This window comes from Xiphophorus maculatus, chromosome 23 (assembly GCF_002775205.1).
Source record: "Xiphophorus maculatus strain JP 163 A chromosome 23, X_maculatus-5.0-male, whole genome shotgun sequence".
Taxonomy (NCBI): Eukaryota; Metazoa; Chordata; class Actinopteri; order Cyprinodontiformes; family Poeciliidae; genus Xiphophorus; species Xiphophorus maculatus.
The window spans coordinates 22,929,750-22,952,184 of NC_036465.1; the positions used below are offsets into that span (position 1 = coordinate 22,929,750).

Consider the following 22,435-nt stretch of genomic DNA (forward strand, 5'->3'; position numbering starts at 1 on the left):
ACTGAGATTGTTGTCCATCTTCTTTTGCATTATATGTTTTAAAATTTCCACTGCTAGAATATTGTATAATTACCAGTACATCAGACTATAAACCTACCTTCAACATATATACATATTTTGCTGTTGTTTTTCCTCATTATTCAACATCAGACATGACATGTTCAACAAGTTTGGTTCCAAAAACGCTGCACTTATTTTGTAAAAGAAAGTACTTTAGACTGGCAAAAAAATCCACAATGACAAACCATAGTTACCTGTTAAACACACTAACACACTGACAACATTCGATAGTGTGGTAGCATACAACAACAGCGATATTCTGTGACTGAAAGAGCAGCTTTTTAAATAAAGGACACGTTTCTTTAGAAAAAAACCCCAAAAAACACTTACCACAACACAATGCTGTAGGATAAATTAAATAAAGTATAATCAGACCATGAATTTTTGTTCAATCATCCATTTTTATAGAATTATCTTAGAATGACTTTCCAAATGAACCCTGACACAGTCAAGAACACTCCAGTGCAACACTGAGATTAAAAGCACCATATTACAGCCAATGACACGGAAATACAGCACAGATAAGGTCAAGCTGAGACCCGACACAATAGAGAGCAGGGATTAGAACAGCAGCTTATCGATGCATGTAGATTTTTAACTTGAAGTGCTGTACTCTTTAAATTTGAATAAAAAAAGGCAGCATAATCCAATGACTGTTTTAAATAAACCCAGTGTTGTTCAGGCTTGACAAAGCAGCAGCACAGACATCAGAATAAAAGCTGCTTCACATAGCTAAGCAAATTAATTACAGCCACTACAGACAAATGCGTCTCCTTTTGAGGGAGGCAGAGATAATAAAGCTCTTCTTTTTTCTCTCTCTCAGTTCATCAGTTATCAGTTTTGGTGGAGATGTGGTAAAATCTATTATCCAGACTGACTTTATGCTAAGTGTCTATTATTTTTTTTATTTATATATATTTATCTTGTCATTACTCATTGAGCCACAGCTGATTTTCCTTTACAATCATCCCATCACTTTTCTTTCTTAATCCAACATCTGCGCTACTAAAAACTCTGTTGATAGTCACTTTATATTTCTAACAATGTAAATCTTCCACATGGACGGGGGAGAGAGTCCAGTGAGCTAGGTGCCGAGGGGCAACGGTTGCTATGGAAACCGTTACATGGCAACAATAGAACTTGAATAGTTCCATCGTTGCCATTTCAGACGTGTCTGAAAGTACGTCAAACATTTCTGTTATATTTTCCATACCTAGAAAGATTGGATGGAGATTTGAGAATCTTTGAAAATTAGCTTTCAAATGTTTCCTGGGCCTTTTTAATACTTTCACGTATCTGATCTAAACTGTCCATCCATCCATCCATTTTCTGTACACCCTTGTCCCTAGTGGGGTCGGGAGGGGTGATGGTGCCTATCTCCATCTAACATTCCGGGCAAGAAGCAGGGTTCACCCTGGACAGGTCGCCAGTCTGTCGCAGGGCAACACAGAGATAAACAACCATGCACACACACACTCACACCTAGGGAGAATTTAGAGAGACCAGTTAAGCCGGAGAACCCAGAGAGATCCCACGCATGCACAGGGAGAACATGCACACTCCATGCAGAAAGAACCCGGGCTGGGAATTGAACCCAGGACTTCTTGCCTTCTTGCTGCAAGGTAACAGTGCTACCAACTGCGCCACTGTGCAGCCCTCTGATCTAAACTGTAAAATTGGAATGCGTCCTGTATATTTAGGCTTTTTGTTCTACTGTAAGGTGAAACGCCAACCCAATCTCAAGTTTTTTACAGTCATCCAACTGGGTTTCTTGTTGCACTGCCTTATGGTTAGCCCATTATCTACCCCTCTGCCATGCCTCTGCCATGTTTCACAGGAGGCGTGGTTTTGTTTGAGTGGTGTTCCCTTGAGTGCTATTTGATGAAATAATGAATCGCTAATTCAGCCATCTGGTACTTTCAAAAGTCTCAGGGCTGTAGTTGCCAAGGACTGGAGTTTGGGACCTGTGATTTAAAGTGATGTGTAGTGTTAGTTTTCTAGATTCAGACCCAAAAGTTTGTTTTTGGCCATATGAAAGAACACACCTTCTTTTGCATAATTGTTGTGACTTCTACTTGACCTGTGTCAAACTACTAGAAGGAACTCTTATTACTTGCTTTCAGCTTCCTTTTTCACTTTTCTTCTATAAAGGCCAGATTTTTTAGTGAACAACTGCTGGTTGCGTTGTTAAACTGCTCTCAAGGTGCTGTTTGTTCGCTACTGCTTTCTAATAACCCTCTGAAGCCTCTAGAGAAAATCTATTTTTGCACTGAGATTTAATAACACACACTTAGAATCTGGACTCCTAAATTCAGTTGGCTGGACTGAAATTTATTCAAGAATTTAAAAGCAAAGGATAGAAACGGGCAACACATTATCAGATTTATATTTGCTAAAAAAAAAATTAAGAAAACCGTGCATTCTGATCTTTTCCCGTAATTAACCACATAAAATCCCAATAAATGAAAGTGAAGAAAATAGTTGTAATGTAAGAAAATGTTCAAAAGCTCAAGCGCTATGGACATTTTGCGAAGCACTACAAAATGAGAACGAACGGGCTGTGAATGGATGTTGGCCGTTGCTTTGCTCAGGTGTCTTTTCTTTTCTTCTAGAACATTAAGAGTAGGAGCGATTTAAAACAACGTGATTGCATTTTTAGCTGGCATTTCTTTCCCCATGACTGGATCGTCACCCACTCACCCCGAGACCGCTCAAAGAAAACAGAGCTTGGCATCACTGTCGACTGTGTCCGCCAAACACAGAATGTTCAATCGCAGCTTATCAACAACAATTTCACTAGGCGGACCTTTCAATGTGCAAATTTTTCCAGGTGATGATTGGAGTTTATGTAGGTAGTCCTTTAAAAACCAAATTTAAAAACCTCTCTAGGAAGACCCATTTATTTATTTGTTTATTTATTTATTTATTCCTTCCTTTCTCAAGTCAGACGAGCAATCGCTGAGTGTAAAATTGTTGCGTTTCCAATCCTTTGTACTTGATGCACCAGCATCGAAACACATTAATCTGTTTTTGTGCTGAGCCCAGCTTTAATGGCTACAAAAAGCAGGCAACCGATGTGTTACTTTCAGAGTTCATGGCGTTTTCTACCTGGATAAAGAAACCTACTGTACATCAACATCTCTTCCCTTTTTAAATCCAATGTTGTTCATTATGGCTTTATGGCTACATAATGGGGCTGTTTTTCAACTGGATGTTTCAAGCCATGCTGGTGACCCGTAGTAACAAAAATGTTTAGTATGATAAATGCTCCAGAGTGATGTAGTCCATACAGTATTTGATTACAGCTGAATTACATTTGGTATTATTAACTCATGATGTGAGCAGTACTTTAATGTCTGATGTGCTGAACTATAATTTGTCTTGCAAGCTCTGTACACTAATATCAGCGATATCTTTATTAGACAAGTCATTCATCAAAAGCTTTCTTTCCTAAATTGCTGCTGATGAAGTATCCTGCAGATTTGCAAACCTTCGCCCTAATTCACCAAAGAATTGCTAATATTTTTGCTTGCACAAAGCAAAAGAGCCTCCTTAGACAATGCCTCATATCTGGATGCATAAAAGAAAGCATCCATAAAAATGATGAATGCATATCATCTGGTCACGAAAAGCTCAAAATAGTGTATTGATATAATACTAAACATTTTCCAGGACTATATATATTGTGTACGTCTTCGTGTTCATGATAACAAATTATTCTTACTATATAAAAACTCCAGTTTGATTTAGAATGTAACCTGAACATGGAAGGTCTTGTAAATAATAAGACTGTCTTAAAGCTTCTCTTTATAATAAGTGATTAATAACTTATTTCGGTATCTATTTATGTTTAAACACCTATGTTTTCCATCTTTATTATTACAGATAAGACCTTATTTATATTGTGCTGTGAGGCTGAATCATTTGCTCGTACATATGTTGACATGCTGTGTGGCAGATGCGGTCTTTTTGGCTGACTTTGCTGTTCAGTCAGTCTGTACCGGATTCTCAGATTAAAAATCAAGCAGCCGATCCACTGCAAATTAGCTAAACCGCTTTCTTCTCGATCTGACCTGCATTTTGTCAGCATAGCTCTGAAGTCAATAACCCATTATTTCAAAAGCCCCTTAAAGTTGAAGTGGTTCATTATTGCCTTTTTCTGACTGACCTTTATTCGACAAGGTATAATTTATTTTTCGTCATTGATATTATTCATTTTTGAGTTCAGTTCCTTCTTTTATATTGTTTATAAAAAAAAGAAGGGAAAAATAAAAACATTCATAGTTTCATTCTGTCGACTGAGGCTGCTGTGCAAAACTGTTATTGATGCCCCGGTGTCTGAAGTTAAGGTTATTGCATCAGGTTTCACCAGTTTACAGGAGCTGAACCGGAGAAGTTCCCCATTCAGACTACTGCCATCAATCACTGACATGCACTTGCTGCCTCCGTACTGTTGTCCCTGTGCATCCAGACAATGACAAAGGCAGCGACACACACACCCCCACCCACACACGCCCACACAAGGACGTGTGGAGACGCCTCTCCATGCTTTGCCCTTTAAACTGACTCCTGAGTTCATCTCACACAGTACACAAAAGATATAACGATAAAGTCACGGAAACTATCCTGAGGGTCGACATACAGAGGAAGAATGTCATTTTTATTATTATTTTTTTTAGGCCACCTGGAAGAATATTTCTGTGATAGGAAATTGATTTTTGTATGTATTCTATTATGGGGAGACGTCAAAAAAAAAGAAAAACTTATTTTGTTGCAAATGAACTCTGCGTGACTCTTCAAATTTGCATGCAATATTAAAAGGAAACTGATGCCAAAATCTTTCCATTTGACAGTCCACTGTGGCGGTATTATGGCATGTGCATTATTGTCTGCGCTGGGCTGCGACTCTCCTACAAATCTCAAGTTTTCCTTGCTTGAGGCCTGGCCAGAGGGCTGGCCTACGCGCTGGTGTCACCATTAATAACAAATGCCACCTTCTGTCATGACCTGCAGTATCATTGTACACGCACAACCCACACATACACACAAAAGTCAAAAGCTTATTCTTTTTACATGCTTCAAATAATTATTATACTATTAGTTCTCCTCTGATATGACACATATTGACGACATTTGCACACAAACCCACTCTTTTAATTTTGGCACTTGGACATTTGCACGCTTGTGCTAATGCCATTAATGTGTAGTTACATGCAATCAAGCCATTCCATTCATGAATTATTCTCAGAGTTCGCTGCTAGCTGTTGATGCTGGGTCAAGATTTATTTAATACTCACACAGAGAGCTGAAGCACCATGCAATTCATACCAGTGCTTTGGATGCTAATTAACTCGTTATGGCTTGTCCACACGCATTGTCAGCAAAGGCCAGGTGATGCAAATTTTAAGTATTCATGAGTGCTCCTTAAACACTCTCCCATTGAAGAGAACTGAAGACTGAAACTAAAGCTTAAAGAAATATAGGGGCTCAGGGGAGCTAATCTAGATCCCCAGAAAAGAGAATGTTGTGAACTAGAAATGCACACATTGACCTTTTCTTGGTGAAAATCAGATTTCTTTTGTTTTTTTATAACCACCGGCTCATTGATTCTAATTCCGGCAGAATTTATTCAAAGAAAATACTCCTACCATTTGTGAATGCTTTGGTAAATTACTTATGTTCTTGAACTAAAACTGAAAGTCCAAAAGAGACAGGATGTGCAAAAAAAAAAAAAAACAGCAAACAGTGTTGCTGCATGCAATTTCAAGAATTTGCGGGGGGAAAAAAGAATGTAATATATATGCACATTGAATTATGCTTGCATATATTTAATTATTGACTTGACGTCTTCAGGCAGGTCCACAATTCTCAACCTAATTTCTTTCCTGGTTATTTTAGATTTTCCCATGAAGTCACACAAGGAAGCGACATATTTTAAGTGTTTCCTTAAACTATGGCCACAGTTGTGCCTCTACTTACCTCAGTAGTATACAAAACCATAAAATAATTGTAGTTTTCCCATTTTTTTGATGACATATTAATGTTGGTATTATTTTTGTAAACTTGTTTTTGTTTGTGACAAAAAGTCTAATTTTTTTTCTCCCCCTCCTTCTGTCTTGCAGATTGTAGAACAAGGAAAGAACGCAAAGAGCTTCCACTACATCCTCGCCAACCTGGTGAGAAATTGCAGTGACGGAACAGCTTTTTTTATTGCAAAAAAGAATCCCACACACTTTTCCACCTACTTCATACTTTCATTGAATTTGGATTGCCAATAAATTGAGCCTTTAACTGTGTTCCTGACTTTCAGCGCTTTATCGCCGGTTTAATAGACTTGCACGCACCCGATAAATTAGGGTGGAACTATCTGGTTTTACATCTTCTCATTCCATTTTCCACTCCAGCTATTCTTTCTCTGTCAAAGCAGCGGAAACGACAGCAGTTCAGCAGTAGACTAAAGCGCAGGAGGGTGATCTGTGACAGTCTGAGGGGAAAAAAAACAACAAAAAAACTGTGCAGACATAGTTTGACAGAAAAGGGTCAGGCGAGCCTGTCTGTGAGAGCTTTATCTATTAGCGCTCTCTTTTGTTTTCCTACCATTTCCCTCTGAGCCGACAATACGTAGACAAGTGCGGCACTCGGTAAATGCCGCAAAGCGAAGTCTAAGCTGACACCAGCAGAAGCATGGGCCGTAACAACATTAATATGCAGCCGCTGGCCCTGACAATTTCTCACCGCTCGGGTTTTAGATTGGTTCAATCTCTCTTGTCTGGCCAGTTTGCCAGATTTAATTTCAAATGATGAGGCTCAGACGGCAGGAGCGGCTGATCTGCAAAGTGTCTGCAGTCGTTAATAATGGGCCCGTTAAAAGCCCTGTTTAAAAAAAAAAGAAAGAGGAAATTAAAGAATTAAAATAGTTTGTCTTTGTCCTTGCACCTTTTCTCAGTTTTGCTAATTAATTTACTGGTCTGCATGTGTGCGTGAGGATCCGAGGAGGGCACGGTTTGAATTTCTTTCATCGCTTAAATGGGGTTACAGTACGTGTTGGAAGCACCCCCCCCCCCCCCCCCTACATGTCCACCATTAGCAAAGGCTAGTTTCTATAGTAACCTCTTCAGCTCGCTTCTTGACATTAATTCATTCATGGAGCGAAGAAAAAGCCCAAGAAATGCAGACACAGACACCTGACCAGTTTCAAAGAAAGCGACGATAGCAGGAGGCAGTCTCCACTTTGTACCCATGCAAACTCCTTGGAAATAACTAGCTTAGATTTGTCAGGTTTTGTGCAACCCTGGTAGAGATGTATAAAGAGCCTTAAAATAAGTGATTCTTCTACTGTAATAGCTTTGTGTAATACCAACAGATTTTCATTTATTTTTAGCATATTAATTTAGTGGGGGGGTGGGGGGGAAACCACTGTTCAAAAATAATTCTTTTTCCAAAAATTATTGATAAAAATGTTATGGAGATTCATCTTGTTGATTTTTTGTATTATCCCTTCTTGTAAAAATGTATCTAGATATTTCTTTGCGCTCCATGGAAGCAGGAAATTCTAAATTACTAAGCAGATCAGTTTGGTGGGGTGTTGGGAACTTTGTGTAAAAAAAAATAGAGTTTTTGTTATCATTTGCTCGTAATCACAGTGACCTTTTTTAGCTTAGCTGGTGTGCCGATAACGTCGAACGGTTGTTATGGTGACTTGATGATGCCAAGTTGCCACTTTTTGCTACTGCTCTGCACTTATTCTTTTACTATGAGTAAGTATGGGTGCTAGTCCAGCTTATTTACCAGTGGATGAAGGAAATTAGTTTTTTTGTTGCATCATAATTATGACAAAGGGAAAAAGAAAGCCAGAGATCAGGAAATTCTGGAAACTGATCAACTTGTAAAAGTGAAATCTAAAAAGTTGCTTCACTTTTATCCAAATCAAATCAAGGGAGGACTTTTTTTTTTTGCTAAACTAAATTGAACAAATGCACTGCAATTAAACTGTGAAGCTATTTCGAGTTTATTCTATTGAACAGCAAGCTGTTTTCATCACTGTAGGAATATTAAAGATCAGAAGATGTAAAACAAATATTTTGAGACAGATGTGTAGCAAAGAGAGAAGCAAAGTTTTATGAAACTATGTCAGAACAAAGAAGAAATCACTAAACACTTTGTGCCATTAGACAGATGCCTGACGAGCAAGTGACAATGCGAGGAAGAACCTTTTTTTTTAATTCCTCTGGTAAAACTCCACTTTAAAAAACCACAGAGAATCTCCCATCCGTTCCCATTCGTCTTGCCTCTTCCTCTCTCCGCACTGACAGGCCACCTGCTGAGAGACTGAAGCTCCATCTCCTCTATTCTGTCTCTCTCCTGTAAAAAAGAAAAGAAAAAAAAAAAAACACACCTACATACCAGCCAGTGGGAAAAAAACATGAGTAGGAGATACATTTCCTGCTAATCTCTTCCTTTTCTGTTCTGGGTTGCGTGAAGCATGAGCTTTATTTCACCCTGAATCCTGTAAGATTTTGATCCTTTCATTTTTAACTGTAACCTATGAGGATTTAGACCGTCACAGATTACCTCTGGACTAGAGCTGCTTGAAATGAGGTTTTTTTATTGTCTGTGTCTATTTCTTTTGTCCTTCAAAAAAGAATCAGTGGAGTGTGTTCAATATGACAAAGTCTTGGGCAAAATATTGACATATATACACTAACCCCTAGAAAGAACAAATATAGCTGCTGTGATGTTCAATTATTCTATTATTTATATTAGAGAATATGTGTCTCAAATATGAGGCACATAATTTGTGGGAAAAAAAATCAAACTCCTCTGCCTTTCCTGTGGTCCTACTGCCATCTGCAAAATTGCACCACTCCCGGTCAGAAACAACCAACCAGAGGCACCGAATTGCTGTCGTGCTGCGCGTACAAATTCAAAATTGCCAGTTTGAAGCAGCTGTGCTAATGTTGGAGAAACAACCTAAAGTTAAAGCAAAACCGCTTATATCCCGACGTTTATAAAACCGAAATGCATAAAAGTATTTAAAAGTGCAGCACTAGCCCTTGCCTAATCTGATGTAAATGATATAAATAGCATCATCTTGTAATTTCTTAGCATTGTCAGCTATAAGCCACTCCTTGTTCCATGTTTCACAGCCCCCCCACTAAATTTCCTGTCTTGGGAACTACCCCGGTAATGTCTTTTCACTTCTAAGCCTGTGTTGCTGTCGGTCACAGGGTTTCCTAGACATTGACCTGACAGACCTGAGGAAAGGCGGTGCCAACATCACTGGATTTCAGCTTGTTAACAACTCCGAGCCGAGCGTGAGCCGCATCGTCCAGCAGTGGATGGAGTTTGACAACAAAGACTCCAAAATGCCCAAAACTGGACTCAAAGTAACACACACTTTTTTTAAATTAAAACTCTTGTACTGTATTTTTTCAGAATTAACAAATTACATAGTAGCACAAAGTGCATGATTTTGTTACCAAGTAAAATTAGCTGCAGAGAAGGTATTCTCAAGAGATTCACCAATTTTTGATCAGTGTTTATTATACCGTTTTGATTGTAAAAATGATCTTATTCTCTTATGATTTCCATTGAAGAACTTGAATATTATATATGAGAGCAACACTTAACATTTTGGATTCAGTTTTAACATTGAAAGTACACAAGGGCAACAGAGCTACTCTTTGTTTAGCCTTCCTGTTATCTGTAGAAAGCCTACAGCAACCCAGTTCTTGTTAGCACAGTTTGCTCATTGATGAGAAATAAAACATTAACTTTTGGAGTTTCAGATGGTGCTCACCAGCTGATCAGGTTAAAAGTCAGCTACTTATAATTGCTAGGGCATTTTTTAGTGCTTCCCCCTTTTTTCCCTCAGTCCTATAACGTTTAACTGTGAGCAGCATAAAAAGGTTACGAAAGGCTTTGAATCTGCATTTTTCTTTGTTTAGATTTTATCTAAATTTGCTGGTTCAGATCTGAGATTCAGCTAGTGATTGATGTTCAGCCAAGTTAAAACAGCTTCCACCTACAAAGATTTTCAATTGAAAATCAAACACCGAGCCCTCTTTAGTGACCTTTTGAGCATAACAAATTAATAGGGTGAGATTTTAATATGTGAGGAATACACAGAATTCATGTTGAGGTATAGTTCACTTCTCAATTGCCGTCTTGGCTCTTTTTACCGTTTCGTAAACCTTGCATCTGTTTGGATTATCCATTTGCAGTACATGGGCGCGCTGACATATGACGGGGTGAAAGTCATGTCCACAGCCTTCCAGTATCTGAGAAGACAGAGGATAGACATCTCTCGCCGCGGCAATGCTGGAGAGTGTCTCGCCAACCCGCCAGCCCCTTGGGGACAGGGCATAGACATCCAGAGAGCCTTGCAGCAGGTCTGCACTCATGCGCAGAGACACAACACTCCACACATGCACAAAACAAACGGACGCACACAGAGGCACGAATACCCCAACTCTGCATAGGCGTGAAGAAATCCTTGACTGGCACATTGGCTAACAGCTCCTGAGCCGGGGCTGGCTGAACAAATTAGGTCTCATTCTGTCGCGTAAAGTTCACATTAAGTCTTAGGAGAAATCCCCAGTATCAAATGTGACATCACGGCTAGTAAACAAAACCTGCGGGCAATATTACTCGGCTGTGATCATCATGGGATATGACATCAACAATTGAGTTTAGAAATGTAATATTTGGCCACGGGAATGGTAATGGTGGCCTGGCTGTGAGGCTTCTTGATCTCCTGGGGCCAGGCACAAACACTTGGCACGTACACTGAGAAGCGAAGAGAATTACTGTTATATTCACTATACTATCTGTACAATATTGGAAAATATGCAGACAGGAAAAAAAAAGATGGAGTATCCCCACTTTGGCATTAAAAAAAATGGTATTAAGTGCATGCGTGCAGCCCAAGGCTCTGTCTGCAGAGGCTGTGCAGAGTCAATCTAGCCATCTGCCTGCGGACAGACTGAAGCTCGAGGCCGTGTTCGCTCAATTAACTCCATCACCAAGCCAAGACAAACACACTGCACTGTATGCATACATGCACACACCGTCTGTCATTCACCTCTACGGGGACATGGGCGGCGCGGACTTCCACAAATGTGTACTATAGAAATGTTACAAACTGTTTTTAAAACACATTACTAATGTTTTCTGGTTGATTCATCACGAAGTTGACTGCATACACACGCCTGCCAGGGGTGTTTCAGCCTCAGCATGAGCGTCTGTGAACGTGTGACATCTTTACAGGTTCAAATTGACGGATTGACTGGTCACATACAGTTCAACGAGAAGGGTCGCAGAACCAACTATACTGTCTGTGTCATGGAACTGGCCCCATCTGGACCCAAGAAGGTAAGCCAGAGGCATCCAGTCTCAGACATTCATTCGTGCCCGAGGAGCCGAGAAGTTGAGCTTGCAACGGTAATATCTCAATAATCCGGCTCATTTTCTCCTGCACACTTCGATGAGTTCAAGAAAGACCTGTGGTCATATTTGTCATGTACAAATTACAGTTATATTTGCTGTGAGTCAATCAGGCAGCAAAAAGACCCTTATCAGTGGAATAAGACTCATCTGAAAAGAAATCTTCGTCTGCAATAAGTGTAACACACACCTTTACTGCTCCTCTGCAGTTTATGAACTTGAAATTTGAAAATGCAATATATCCTACCGCTTTAAGTTTAGTCCAGTCAAGATGGAAGGAAATGTGTGTATTGGTTCAATTTAGTAGAAGGAGCAGGTGAAATTGTTTCTTATATTGAAGTTGATATAAAGTGAAATATGTTTTAGGTTTGGATGAACTGAGAAAATTGCTAATCGACGCATGCAGATAAAATTGGATTTTAACAGCAGTGACAAAGATCTAGCATGAAAAGAGACTGTATGAATACTGTGTGTCAAAGGTTTATTTGAAGTTCTTGCACCCTGATAGTGGAAAACCACAACTTAAATAGCAGTAAAGCAAACAGCAGTCCTAAGCTCCACAATTTTAAATTCCACATTCATGCTATTCAAAATCTCTGATTTATTCACACTCGGTGTTAGTATGCATTTTTTTGTGAATCTCTTGTTGTAATATCTATTCAACCAATTTTAATCAGACATTTCATGCCTTTTTTTTTTAGTAAATGAGACAGGTATTTAGTAAGGGTCAGGAGACAAGGATAAAATAGTTTAAACGAGTGGCTTTTATTCGTGTATGGCAATGAATGTTATCGCTTTCCGCCTTTTATTTTTAAGGTTGCACAGGTATAACAAGATGATAATAGCTCTTTAATTAGTTAGACTAGCACACAGTTGGCTCCTGATCAGGCATATATGAATTTGGTAATTTATCATCTAAAATATTGAGAACCATGTTACCTTAAAAAGGTCTCCGTGCCATATCTGTCCCATGTTTTTACATAATAGAATCAATCAATCACGTTTATTTGCATAGTACATTTCAGCAACACGGCAGTTCAAAGTGCTTTCCATTGTGAAAACATAAACATAAAAAAAGTCTCACATAGACAACAATTGTGAAAACCAATAACAGACATTACAGTGTGGGGAGTTACTGTCAGACTCCTGTCACTCTGATACTTTCCATGGCATCTCATTAGGACCGTAGATACGGTTTGATGAAACATGTTAATGATTTTGAACCATTTTCCTTTTTCAAAACCTAAACTTATATACGGACCCCAGTGGCAGTTCTCGTTGTGTAAATTTGGCTGGCATTTGTTAAAACAGTGCCTTACCGAAACAGATGGGTAAAATAATTACTGAGGGAGGTGGTGAAAAACTCATGTTTTATTTATTTTTTGTATTTATTTATGTATTTAGTTATTTACTGTAAACAACTAGCTACATAAACTCTTGGCTTTCATCAATGTTTGTAGAGTCTGACAAACATAAAGAACTGTTTTGCTTCCAGGCTAATTTTAAATGCTAATAAGTGTTTTGCTATATTGGTTTTCCACGACCCTAACAGGATTAATGGGGTAAATAAAGTAAATGGATGGTTGACTTCTAGTAATGATGAATTTGATTTAAAACAAAAAAAAAAAACATACAAAAATAAATAAAACCCAAAGAGCACATTTCCATTATCCAACTAGAATAAAAAATAAAATAAAATTCTTAGTTGGAACAAAGAGCACAATGGCCTGATAATAGTTCATTTCCTTGTGAAATATCAACTAAGTTTAAAGAAAAGATTATTTGTTGTTCACTGCAAAAAAAAAAGCACTGGCAGTTCAGACTGGATCTCCCACTTCTGAGAAGAAATTATTGCAGAATGATTTAAAGCAAAAGTTGTGAGATCGAGATCTATTTGGCTCCCTGGGGTGTCAGTTCTCTCAATTCCCACTGTCGTGATAATTTTGTCAGTTTAAAAAAAAAACCTGAAATACTAAATGATATTTAGTTGATTACTGTTAGCGTTGTTGCATAAATGTTCGGTGGCATTTTACAAATCTGTCATGATCCCCTTTCTGTGGGAATCTCATATCAACATGTGCAGGTCTACATACGAATCCAAACGTTTTCTTCATTTAGTTTTTGTATAGACAAAAACAATGGCACCCAACAATGGTTTTTTCAAGAACTATATGAATGCGATGATTTATGTATATACACTGCTCAAACAAATAAAGGGAACACTTAAACAGGTGTTTAACACTTAAAGTGTTCCCTTTATTTTTTTGAGCAGTATATATATACAGTATATATATATATATAGCGAATGGTCCTTATGAAATTCTTGCTAGTGATTTCATAAATCATTTAATTTCCTCTTTAAGTGTACAGAGGTAAGTAGAGGAGCTGAAGGTCCCCCTCTGATTCATTCTCCTTTTCCTAGGTTGGCTACTGGAATGAAGATGAGAAGTATGTGAGCACAGCTAGCCTCTCAAGGGTCAATAATGACACACACGGACTGTTGAACAGGACATATATAGTCACCACTATTTTGGTAAGTCTCAAAATATGAAGTTCAAGGGATTTTGAAGGAGTAGCAGGGAAGAAAGATTGACACAGGGACAGTCGGGGTAACATTTTTCATTTTCTTTTTATGATGGAGTTCCCTAAAAGTTCACTACACCCGATGAATTTGGCAGACCTCTGTGATTGTTTCTCCCTCCTTCTCCAGCTATGTCGTGTTCTCCCACTGTCTGACAGACGCCTGCTCAGAATAATGATCGCTTTATTGACCAAACTAAGCAGCAGTTCAGAGGTCTGGTGTCATGACATGCAGAGTTGAGGACTTGCAGAGTTGCATCTCATTTATTCCCTAATCTTTTAATCGTGTCTGCCGTCTTAAGGTGCATAAATAAGGGAAGGCTAGGAGGTACAAGTGCTGCTTTTAGGATAACAGGTGTAGCTGGCGAGAAGTAGAGCACTGCATTTGATTAAAGAGATTATAAGGCCAAACCATTTCTATCGCTTTAATATGTCAGTCTATCCTTTCTTTCTCTCTCCTCTCTTTTTCTCAGCTGTCACCGGTAGCCTATATAACATGCCTTGGCAAGATTCTATTAAGTCTACTGTCCTATATATCAGAGATTTGGGTGATAAGGGCTGTGGGTTAGATTTGAGAAAAGCGTATTCTACATGTGTTGTAACCAAGACTTGTCTGTAAGTGACTTGTCATGTCACTTAGATTCTTAGGACAGTTTTCTCCACAGGGACATAAGTATAGCTGACAACAGCTGGTGGAAATATGTTAAGCTATGATAATATGCATGCCACTATGGGTACAGGGTGTTCTCAGAGTCTACAGTCTCTGCGTTGTTAAAAATCTTCTGTCATAGAATACAGCATGTGTATAAACTGGAATTGACTTCTGGAAGGGTCCGTAAAATAGAAATACTGTATGTCACCTCTGCCTTGTTTTGTATTGGTGAAAAGGAAAGGCATGGACACAGGCTAGCTTTTACGAGCTTTAACTTCTAACTTCAATCCGATCGCATAAATTGTTTGGGCATTTGGTTTTTTTTGTTCTACATACAATGACATTGTGTTTATATTTGTGAAAAGACATATTGTATTTCACAAGACCGAGGGGCAGTGGATAGCCCTTGAAGTGTTTAGTCAATGTCTCATCAAGGGACTGTCTGTATGCCCCAGCCTGTTTCTAGTGTGTGTCTTTCTTTTTCTGTAACTGTGAATGCATACCCCATGACAGCAAAAGCACAACAGACCTTTCTCTCCAGCATTTCCCTGGTGTGCCATTTGTCTGCCAGTTGGATACCGAGGTTGTGAAGCAATGATTTCCTTGATCCTAACCGTAGGAGGAACAGAGCAGGCGTAGCTGCAGCATGATGAAGAATCCCCTAAACATCTCTACAGCCATATGAACCACGTTGGCAGGATTTGCTATGCTCAGCAAAGCTTGGCTTAAAACGGGCTCAAACACCAGCTTGTGGGAATTGCTACCTTCCGATTGTTGGTGGAGCGTTAAGACGGAGGTGACCAGAATTCTGTACGAAATGCAATTTTTCTGAAAGTGAAGTGTGGCCCCAGGTGTCATGTCAGCTGTAATCTGACAGTCAATCAGTGTGAGATGTACAAATGCCGGTATAACAGGAAACAAGCTCCCCGGAACAGAGGGCTTGCAGTGATTACATGTTCAGAGTTACACAGCGAAGCCTGAACTCTCACAGAGATACTTCTGCAAACAGCATTCGCAATCCAGCTGAGATTTTTATTTAAATTTTTTTTTTGCCTTCTTGCACATTATCAGCACTGTCATTGTTGCACTGCAATCACAGTGATCATAGGTTTTGGGTTAGAATGAAACCAGTATTTAAGGAACAAAGGTAAAAAAGTGATACCTTGTATTTTGAAATTATTTTCCTTTTATACCTCAATCTTTCAAAGTCTTTGAATCCATTTTTTCCAAAAGACTTAACTACAAACTATGAACACGATACAAGTAAATGACACGGTAGCTTGGGATGCATTTACAACATATGTTTCAGATTTTTCAATTTGCAGCACTGAACTTATTTTATTTATTTTATGGACCATAAAGCTAGGTCTTCATTAATCCAACAAGAAACAAGGAATTTTAATCCAATATAATGTTGCTAAAAATGTTTTTTTTTTATCCAACAGGAGTCTCCCTATGTGATGCTAAAGAAGAACCACGATCTGCTCGTAGGAAATGATAAGTACGAAGGCTACATTGTAGAGCTGGCTGCAGAGATAGCAAAGCATGTGGGCTACCAATACAAGCTTAAAATTGTTTCCGATGGCAAGTACGGAGCCAAAGATCCTGAAACCCAGAAGTGGAATGGCATGGTTGGAGAACTGGTCTATGACGTGAGTAAATGAAGGTTTTACCTCTGACTGTTTTCTGTTTAGAGTCATGTTACCAAAATATCTTTAACCGTAGTAAAAATTACAGGTATATTTTGCAGTTTCCTGTTTGTCACAGCATTTGGGGGAACATTGTTAGAGTACTGTAGGTTAGAGACACACTAACATACTGTGACAACCTACAGCAGGTCATTAAACTTATATAGGAGGAAACAAGCCCATGAGTGTAATGGGCCTTGAAACCAGAGCTGTGCAATCTGTGAGCTGCTTCTGTGGAATATATTGGACATTATTTATTTTGTACTTTATGGCAAAGCCTCTGAAAACAAATTTAATTTGCTGTAGTTTACAGCTTATATCTTTGGAATGTGTGCATGGAATCTAGATCCCCCACTTCTGAACAAATCAGTTCAGAATACCGGTCTGCATTCAGATTCGTAAAAAAATATCTTTCTCCTGACTCATGTCTTTTTTATGTGTACTCTGAAACTTGTTGCATCTTGGATACTTTATATGTCAGGGTTGTAGTAGTGTGGCAGGAGGTAAAGCAGCTTTAAAATGTTTTACCTATTCACATTTTATACACTGATGAACAAAGATTCCACGTAATGAGTGCTAAATTGTTTGAGCAAAAAGAAAAAAAAGTTACGCTCAGTAAGTCGGCATGTTGCACGTAGTCTGCAAAGATTGCACACCCAATTGATAACATGTGCAAAAATGGTGCAGACCGCCCCGTGTTCATGAGAACTTTGCATGTGATACCAGTTGTCATGGAGAGTGGCCACAAACGAGAGACGAAGTAGAAAGTCATTATACTGAAGGTATTATTCTATTGATAATTATAATACATACCATTTAAAGAAGTAAGCAATGTGGTGTAACACATTTATACCTGTGTGTAACTTTGCAGCTACTTTCCTTATTTTTGTATGTGTTTCAGTTGCACTAGTACGCTTAGACATGCATAGAAAAAATGGCTGTTTTGTTAAAGATATTCTGCGTTTGTGCTCTTCCCTCAGAAAGCAGATCTGGCTGTCGCTCCACTTACTATCACGCTAGTCCGTGAAGAGGTGATAGACTTCTCCAAGCCCTTCATGTCTCTTGGTATTTCTATCATGATCAAGAAACCCACAAAGTCCAAGCCTGGTGTGTTTTCCTTCCTGGACCCACTGGCTTACGAGATCTGGATGTGCATCGTGTTCGCCTACATCGGCGTCAGCGTCGTCCTCTTCCTCGTCAGTCGATTCAGCCCTTACGAGTGGCACGCTGAAGACTACGAGGAGGGAGCCGAGCCTCAGACTCCCACGCAAGCGGCGGCCTCCAACGGCGTGCAGCCGAGCCAGACGCCAACGCAGCAGAACGCCAACCAGCAGAGTCCAGAACAGACCAACGAGTTTGGCATCTTCAATTCTCTTTGGTTTTCGCTCGGCGCCTTCATGCAGCAGGGTTGTGATATCTCACCACGGTAAGAGAAGTCTAGGCAAAGATTTTACATCAGCTCATCACACAGTCTTAGATTTTTGATTATTGATGCAATGTGAAACGCAGCACCACGACTCTGTTGGATGTTTGTATTGGATCTGTTTTTCCATGAAGGAGCTGCTTTCTTCAGTGGGGCTACTTTTCACTTTTCTGATTTTGGATTATTCTAGTAGAATAGAAACAAAACAAACCATCATATAGGAAAAATAAAATGTCAGTGCATATCTCAAATAAATAGTCACCTTTTTTATGACAAGCAAGAAAATTATAAATTAGAATACTCTAAAGTATCCTGGCATACATCCAGGTTGATGTTAAATGCGCTGGCTTTCATCATTGTGCTCTCATGAGCTCTGGTATGAAATTGTTCTCAAAAGGTCATCAATTAAAAATCTCATTAAGTGTCTGAAATTAGCGACACCGAGGTCGACTTTTAGAGCTTTCTATAGGGATTAGAAGGAGGAGATGAGGAGATAAATGTCAGTGTTATCCCTGTGAGATCAATCTGAACCCTCAGAGACACGTTAGTCCGTGGGCTTGACTTATCTCTTGAAAATACGTATACATTATGTGCAGTTTGGTGTTGCATTATGGTATATGTGCTATATGGCTATTGCAACACCTTGAAAAATATTTTCTACTCCTTTTTTACGTTTTATCATTTTGCAAACGTAAACCTTGATGTATTTTATTGGAATCTGGTGTGATGGTTCCTCATACAATACATTTACACTAACTAAAATTCTAAAAAGACTAGGAAGTTCTTTAAGGAAATATAAGGATATAAGGCGTGTTCAATATGATACGCAGGATTATTTTTGTTAATTCAGGCCAAAACATTTGATTTTAGTCTTATCTGACCAGAACACCATCTTTCACACGTTTGCTGCGTTGTTTGCTATGTTGTTCTGCCTGAGCTGCTAACCTCTCCAGCTCCTCTAAAGTAACCATGAACTGCTTCTGATTAATTCTCACTGTGACCTCTCTGTCAGTTTGACGGCCATATCTTCATACTTTTGCAGTTGTTCATTCATTGTTTATGATTTCTTTTGCAAGATACTGGTAATTTATTTATTTTTTTTTTACGTGATGGCTGCGCTGTTTACAGACTTGATTCTGCAAAATAACCAAAGAACTGTAGTATTTTATGAAAGTCACTATGTTTTGGTTAGGGAATTCAGAATGGCTAGTCTTATGTCTACACTAAATACAGAGCTGTGGCCATTAAGCACTTAGCTTTAGGAGTGTGAGGACTAAGACTCCTCTGTTTAAAGGGTTACACTTATAATAAATGGAAGCATAAGAATATTTTTTTTAAATTTATTCTGTTTTTTGTATATGTTGAGTAAATACAATTCCCTTGTCTAATCCACCTGAAAATTGCATCTGGATGGAACAGATAAAGAAAATACTGCATTGTACGGCACCCCTCTTTTTATCTTTCCTTCCTGTCCTTTTGATATTTACACTGCGCATTTTGATTTAGCATAGATGGCTTATTCAGGTATCAGAGAGCAGAGAATAGCTGCATATCTTTGAGAGTCCCTCCTTGCCTGTTTCCCCCTCCTGACATTTCTCCTGCCTGCGGATTCTGCTGTGCTCCATCCAGGTTAAAGCCCAAAGTCCAGATGTTCTCCTGTAGGCGTGAAATGCATCTGCTAAAACTATTGATTTTTCTGTGTGCCATACGGAGCAAGAGAATGTCACAGTGTTTCCTCAAATAGTCTGCTCCCTGTAGCTTCTTTGAGAATACAGAAGCCTGTTTTTCTTGTGTGTGTGGGTGAGGAAACTGTGTGTTCATGCATTTATTTATTTTTTTTTTTTTGCATTTGTTTTGCTTCATGCCAGTGAATCATAGATTCTGCAAGACATTTTACTGACTGTTATTGTCTGGACAAGATGATCAGTTCTGCACTTTTGACATTCATAAACAGTAATTTTGTCATTATTGACGAAAGTGGTCAAAGATTTTCTTTCTACCAAGAAGCAAGAAGAGAAAAATTACATGTTAAGGAGAAGACGCTCGACATCTTTGGCTGTGCGTCTCCTTTATGGAGCTTGTTTTGTTTTGGAGATATTTGGGATTTTTATGACAAACGATATTTCAACACTTTAGTTAGCCATTTGCATGCACCAATCTGTGCAAGGTATCTGACGAGTGCTGGTCTTGAAAACCAGCACAGTGAATGTTTCACCCTGCCGAATGCCAGCCTGAAGAAAACATCCTCTCCTTGAAAATGTGGGTGACCTAGTTGCTTGCAGACACATAGGGACGTGCATATTGAGCACACTTTTAAAAGTCCTATGCGACTCACTGCACATTTTCAAAGGACATGTGATGCCATCCCTTGTATCTTTGTATGACACATTAAAACTTGAAATGTGACATACACCTTTGAAATGTTATTTGCTTTGTATACTTTGTAACGACTATGTCACGGCAAAAAAAAGGAAAGCACCAGGCTGCTTCAGGCATCTTTTCGTAGCTTACTCTGTTCATGTCAATCAGTCTAGCTTATCTTAATAGTAAATCTGTGAGTTAATTTCCATGCCTTGATTGTGCTTTTACTGACCGAAAATATTACCAAGCATACTTTTTTTTTAAGAGAGAGAGAGAAAACGTTGGTGAACTTTTTCACAAAATGTTCCAAAAACTGCTAAAATTTCCTAATGCAGCATGGTCTACAACATTGTTTCTTCAGTAACAGTATTCACACTAAAGACTGCTGCTACCATGACCTGTGGAGCTGATAAAAAAATAGGATATTTTTTATTTACTTTTCAACAGATGAGGATGAGATACGAGTAAAATTGTCACCAGGCAATTTCTAAGATCATCCTGATATCTTGGATTTACTTAGAAGAAATTCAAGTGATCACTACTGATCACTTGAATTGATACAAGTGATCATTACTTGTATGATCACAATGTACCAAAGTGACTCAAAGTGTACAAGTCTGCAAACTAAATACTGAGCCAAAATACTTGCTTCTCCAAGACAGAGCACAACAACAAACAGAACACCCACTGAGACCTAAATCTTTCATTACCTGAAAGCGCTAGATTGAAATCCAAAACCTCCCTCTAAAACTCCAGGACATCAGTCTTCAGACTAAATACAGACTCATTATAACAATATGTCAGTAGTCAGGGCTGATGCCGCTATAGTATAATTGCAAAGCTTTGCTTTTAGCAACATTTTTATCTATGAATATTATTTAAGTGCATACCCTGTCATCTTGTTTTGGTGATTTGCAATCCACATAATCCACAGTATTCATGTTGTTCCCAATCTTTGTACCTAAACTCAGATTTCACAATAATAAAGAGAACTACACAAAGCCTAATCTACAGTAGTTGAGATTCTGACAGCGTATTATTATTATTATTATGAAAAATAGCCACTATAACTACTGACTACAATATTAAATATAAAAATAAATTACATTTCTTATTACTATAAAATCATCCATACCTGATTAGATTCATTCTGATGCACAGATTTATTTATTAGTTTGTTTTTTTTTATTTTGTGTTGAGTGGCCGCCTCCATTTATATTCCACCCAAATACCTGGATAGTGATCTACATGACGATGTTTACCTTGATATTTCCATAAAGACACTGACAAACCATTTAACTGTTAATTTCTAAGCATCATCCGAGAACAGGATGTTCTAGAGATGCATTTAGACGAGAGGTAGGCAGCTTCACCCCTCGTTCACCGCCATTACACAAGAGACAAAAGGCCACAGAAAAGCACTGAACATTTCTTCTTTTTTGGATTGTGAGCAGATATGTTTACTCACTCTGTCTGCCTGTCTGTGTTTATGTCTGTACTCAGAATCTATAAAAAAAAAGCCTCTTTTTTTTCCATTTTCTTTGTCTGCTGCCTAGTCCCAACTGCTTTTATCAATTTAAGCTGCCTTGGCATCAAGCTGTACACACAGCTCAGCACGTAAGCGTGCATGCATCTAAATGCAAAGACCCCTTTGTTTACCCATTGATGTATTGCACTGATGTGTACAGTTTCTCGCTAAGTGTGTATTAGCCACACCGTTCCCCATGCTATTTGTGAGACCTTGTTTATTGTGCTCTTTCTAAATGTCAGCCCTGTCAGTCAAACCCTCCCAAAAGCCACACTCTGTGCTTATGGGTTCTCCTTGTGTTTATCTCTGCAAACAGGTGGACTCTGAGACAGCCTCCCCCCACGTTCACCAAACACACACACACACACAAGTACACACCCACAAACCAATACTATAACACCACTCCATCCATCCAATCATCTGCACATTTCCCGCTGCTTCCATCACCTCTTTTCAGTCCACCTCTTCTCCCCTCTTTCCTGCTCTCCATCCGCTGCTCTATGCACTTTTTCAGTGGTTGCATTTGGTTTGAAATTTATCATGAGAGGCAGCTCTCTCTGGACCTTGATGCCAACACCTGCAGTTATCTCTAGATTTTTTGATTACGTTTTTGGTGCCATTTAGACCTTTTTTTTCAGTAGTCTGTTTTGGAAATGGATTTGCTATAATTGGAAACTCAGACAACCTACAGAAAATGT

General features: G+C 38.8%; 1 protein-coding gene across 1 annotated transcript in view; it reads left to right on the forward strand.

The window, feature by feature from the left end:
* Positions 1–22,435, forward strand: part of LOC102221441 (glutamate receptor 1) — an 82,117-nt gene that overhangs the window by 30,565 nt on the left and 29,117 nt on the right. The window contains 7 exon segments of the mRNA XM_005795427.2: positions 6,183–6,236; positions 9,288–9,446; positions 10,284–10,451; positions 11,329–11,433; positions 13,928–14,038; positions 16,183–16,389; positions 17,406–17,851. Of these exon segments, the coding sequence (XP_005795484.2) occupies positions 6,183–6,236; positions 9,288–9,446; positions 10,284–10,451; positions 11,329–11,433; positions 13,928–14,038; positions 16,183–16,389; positions 17,406–17,851 (1,250 nt within the window).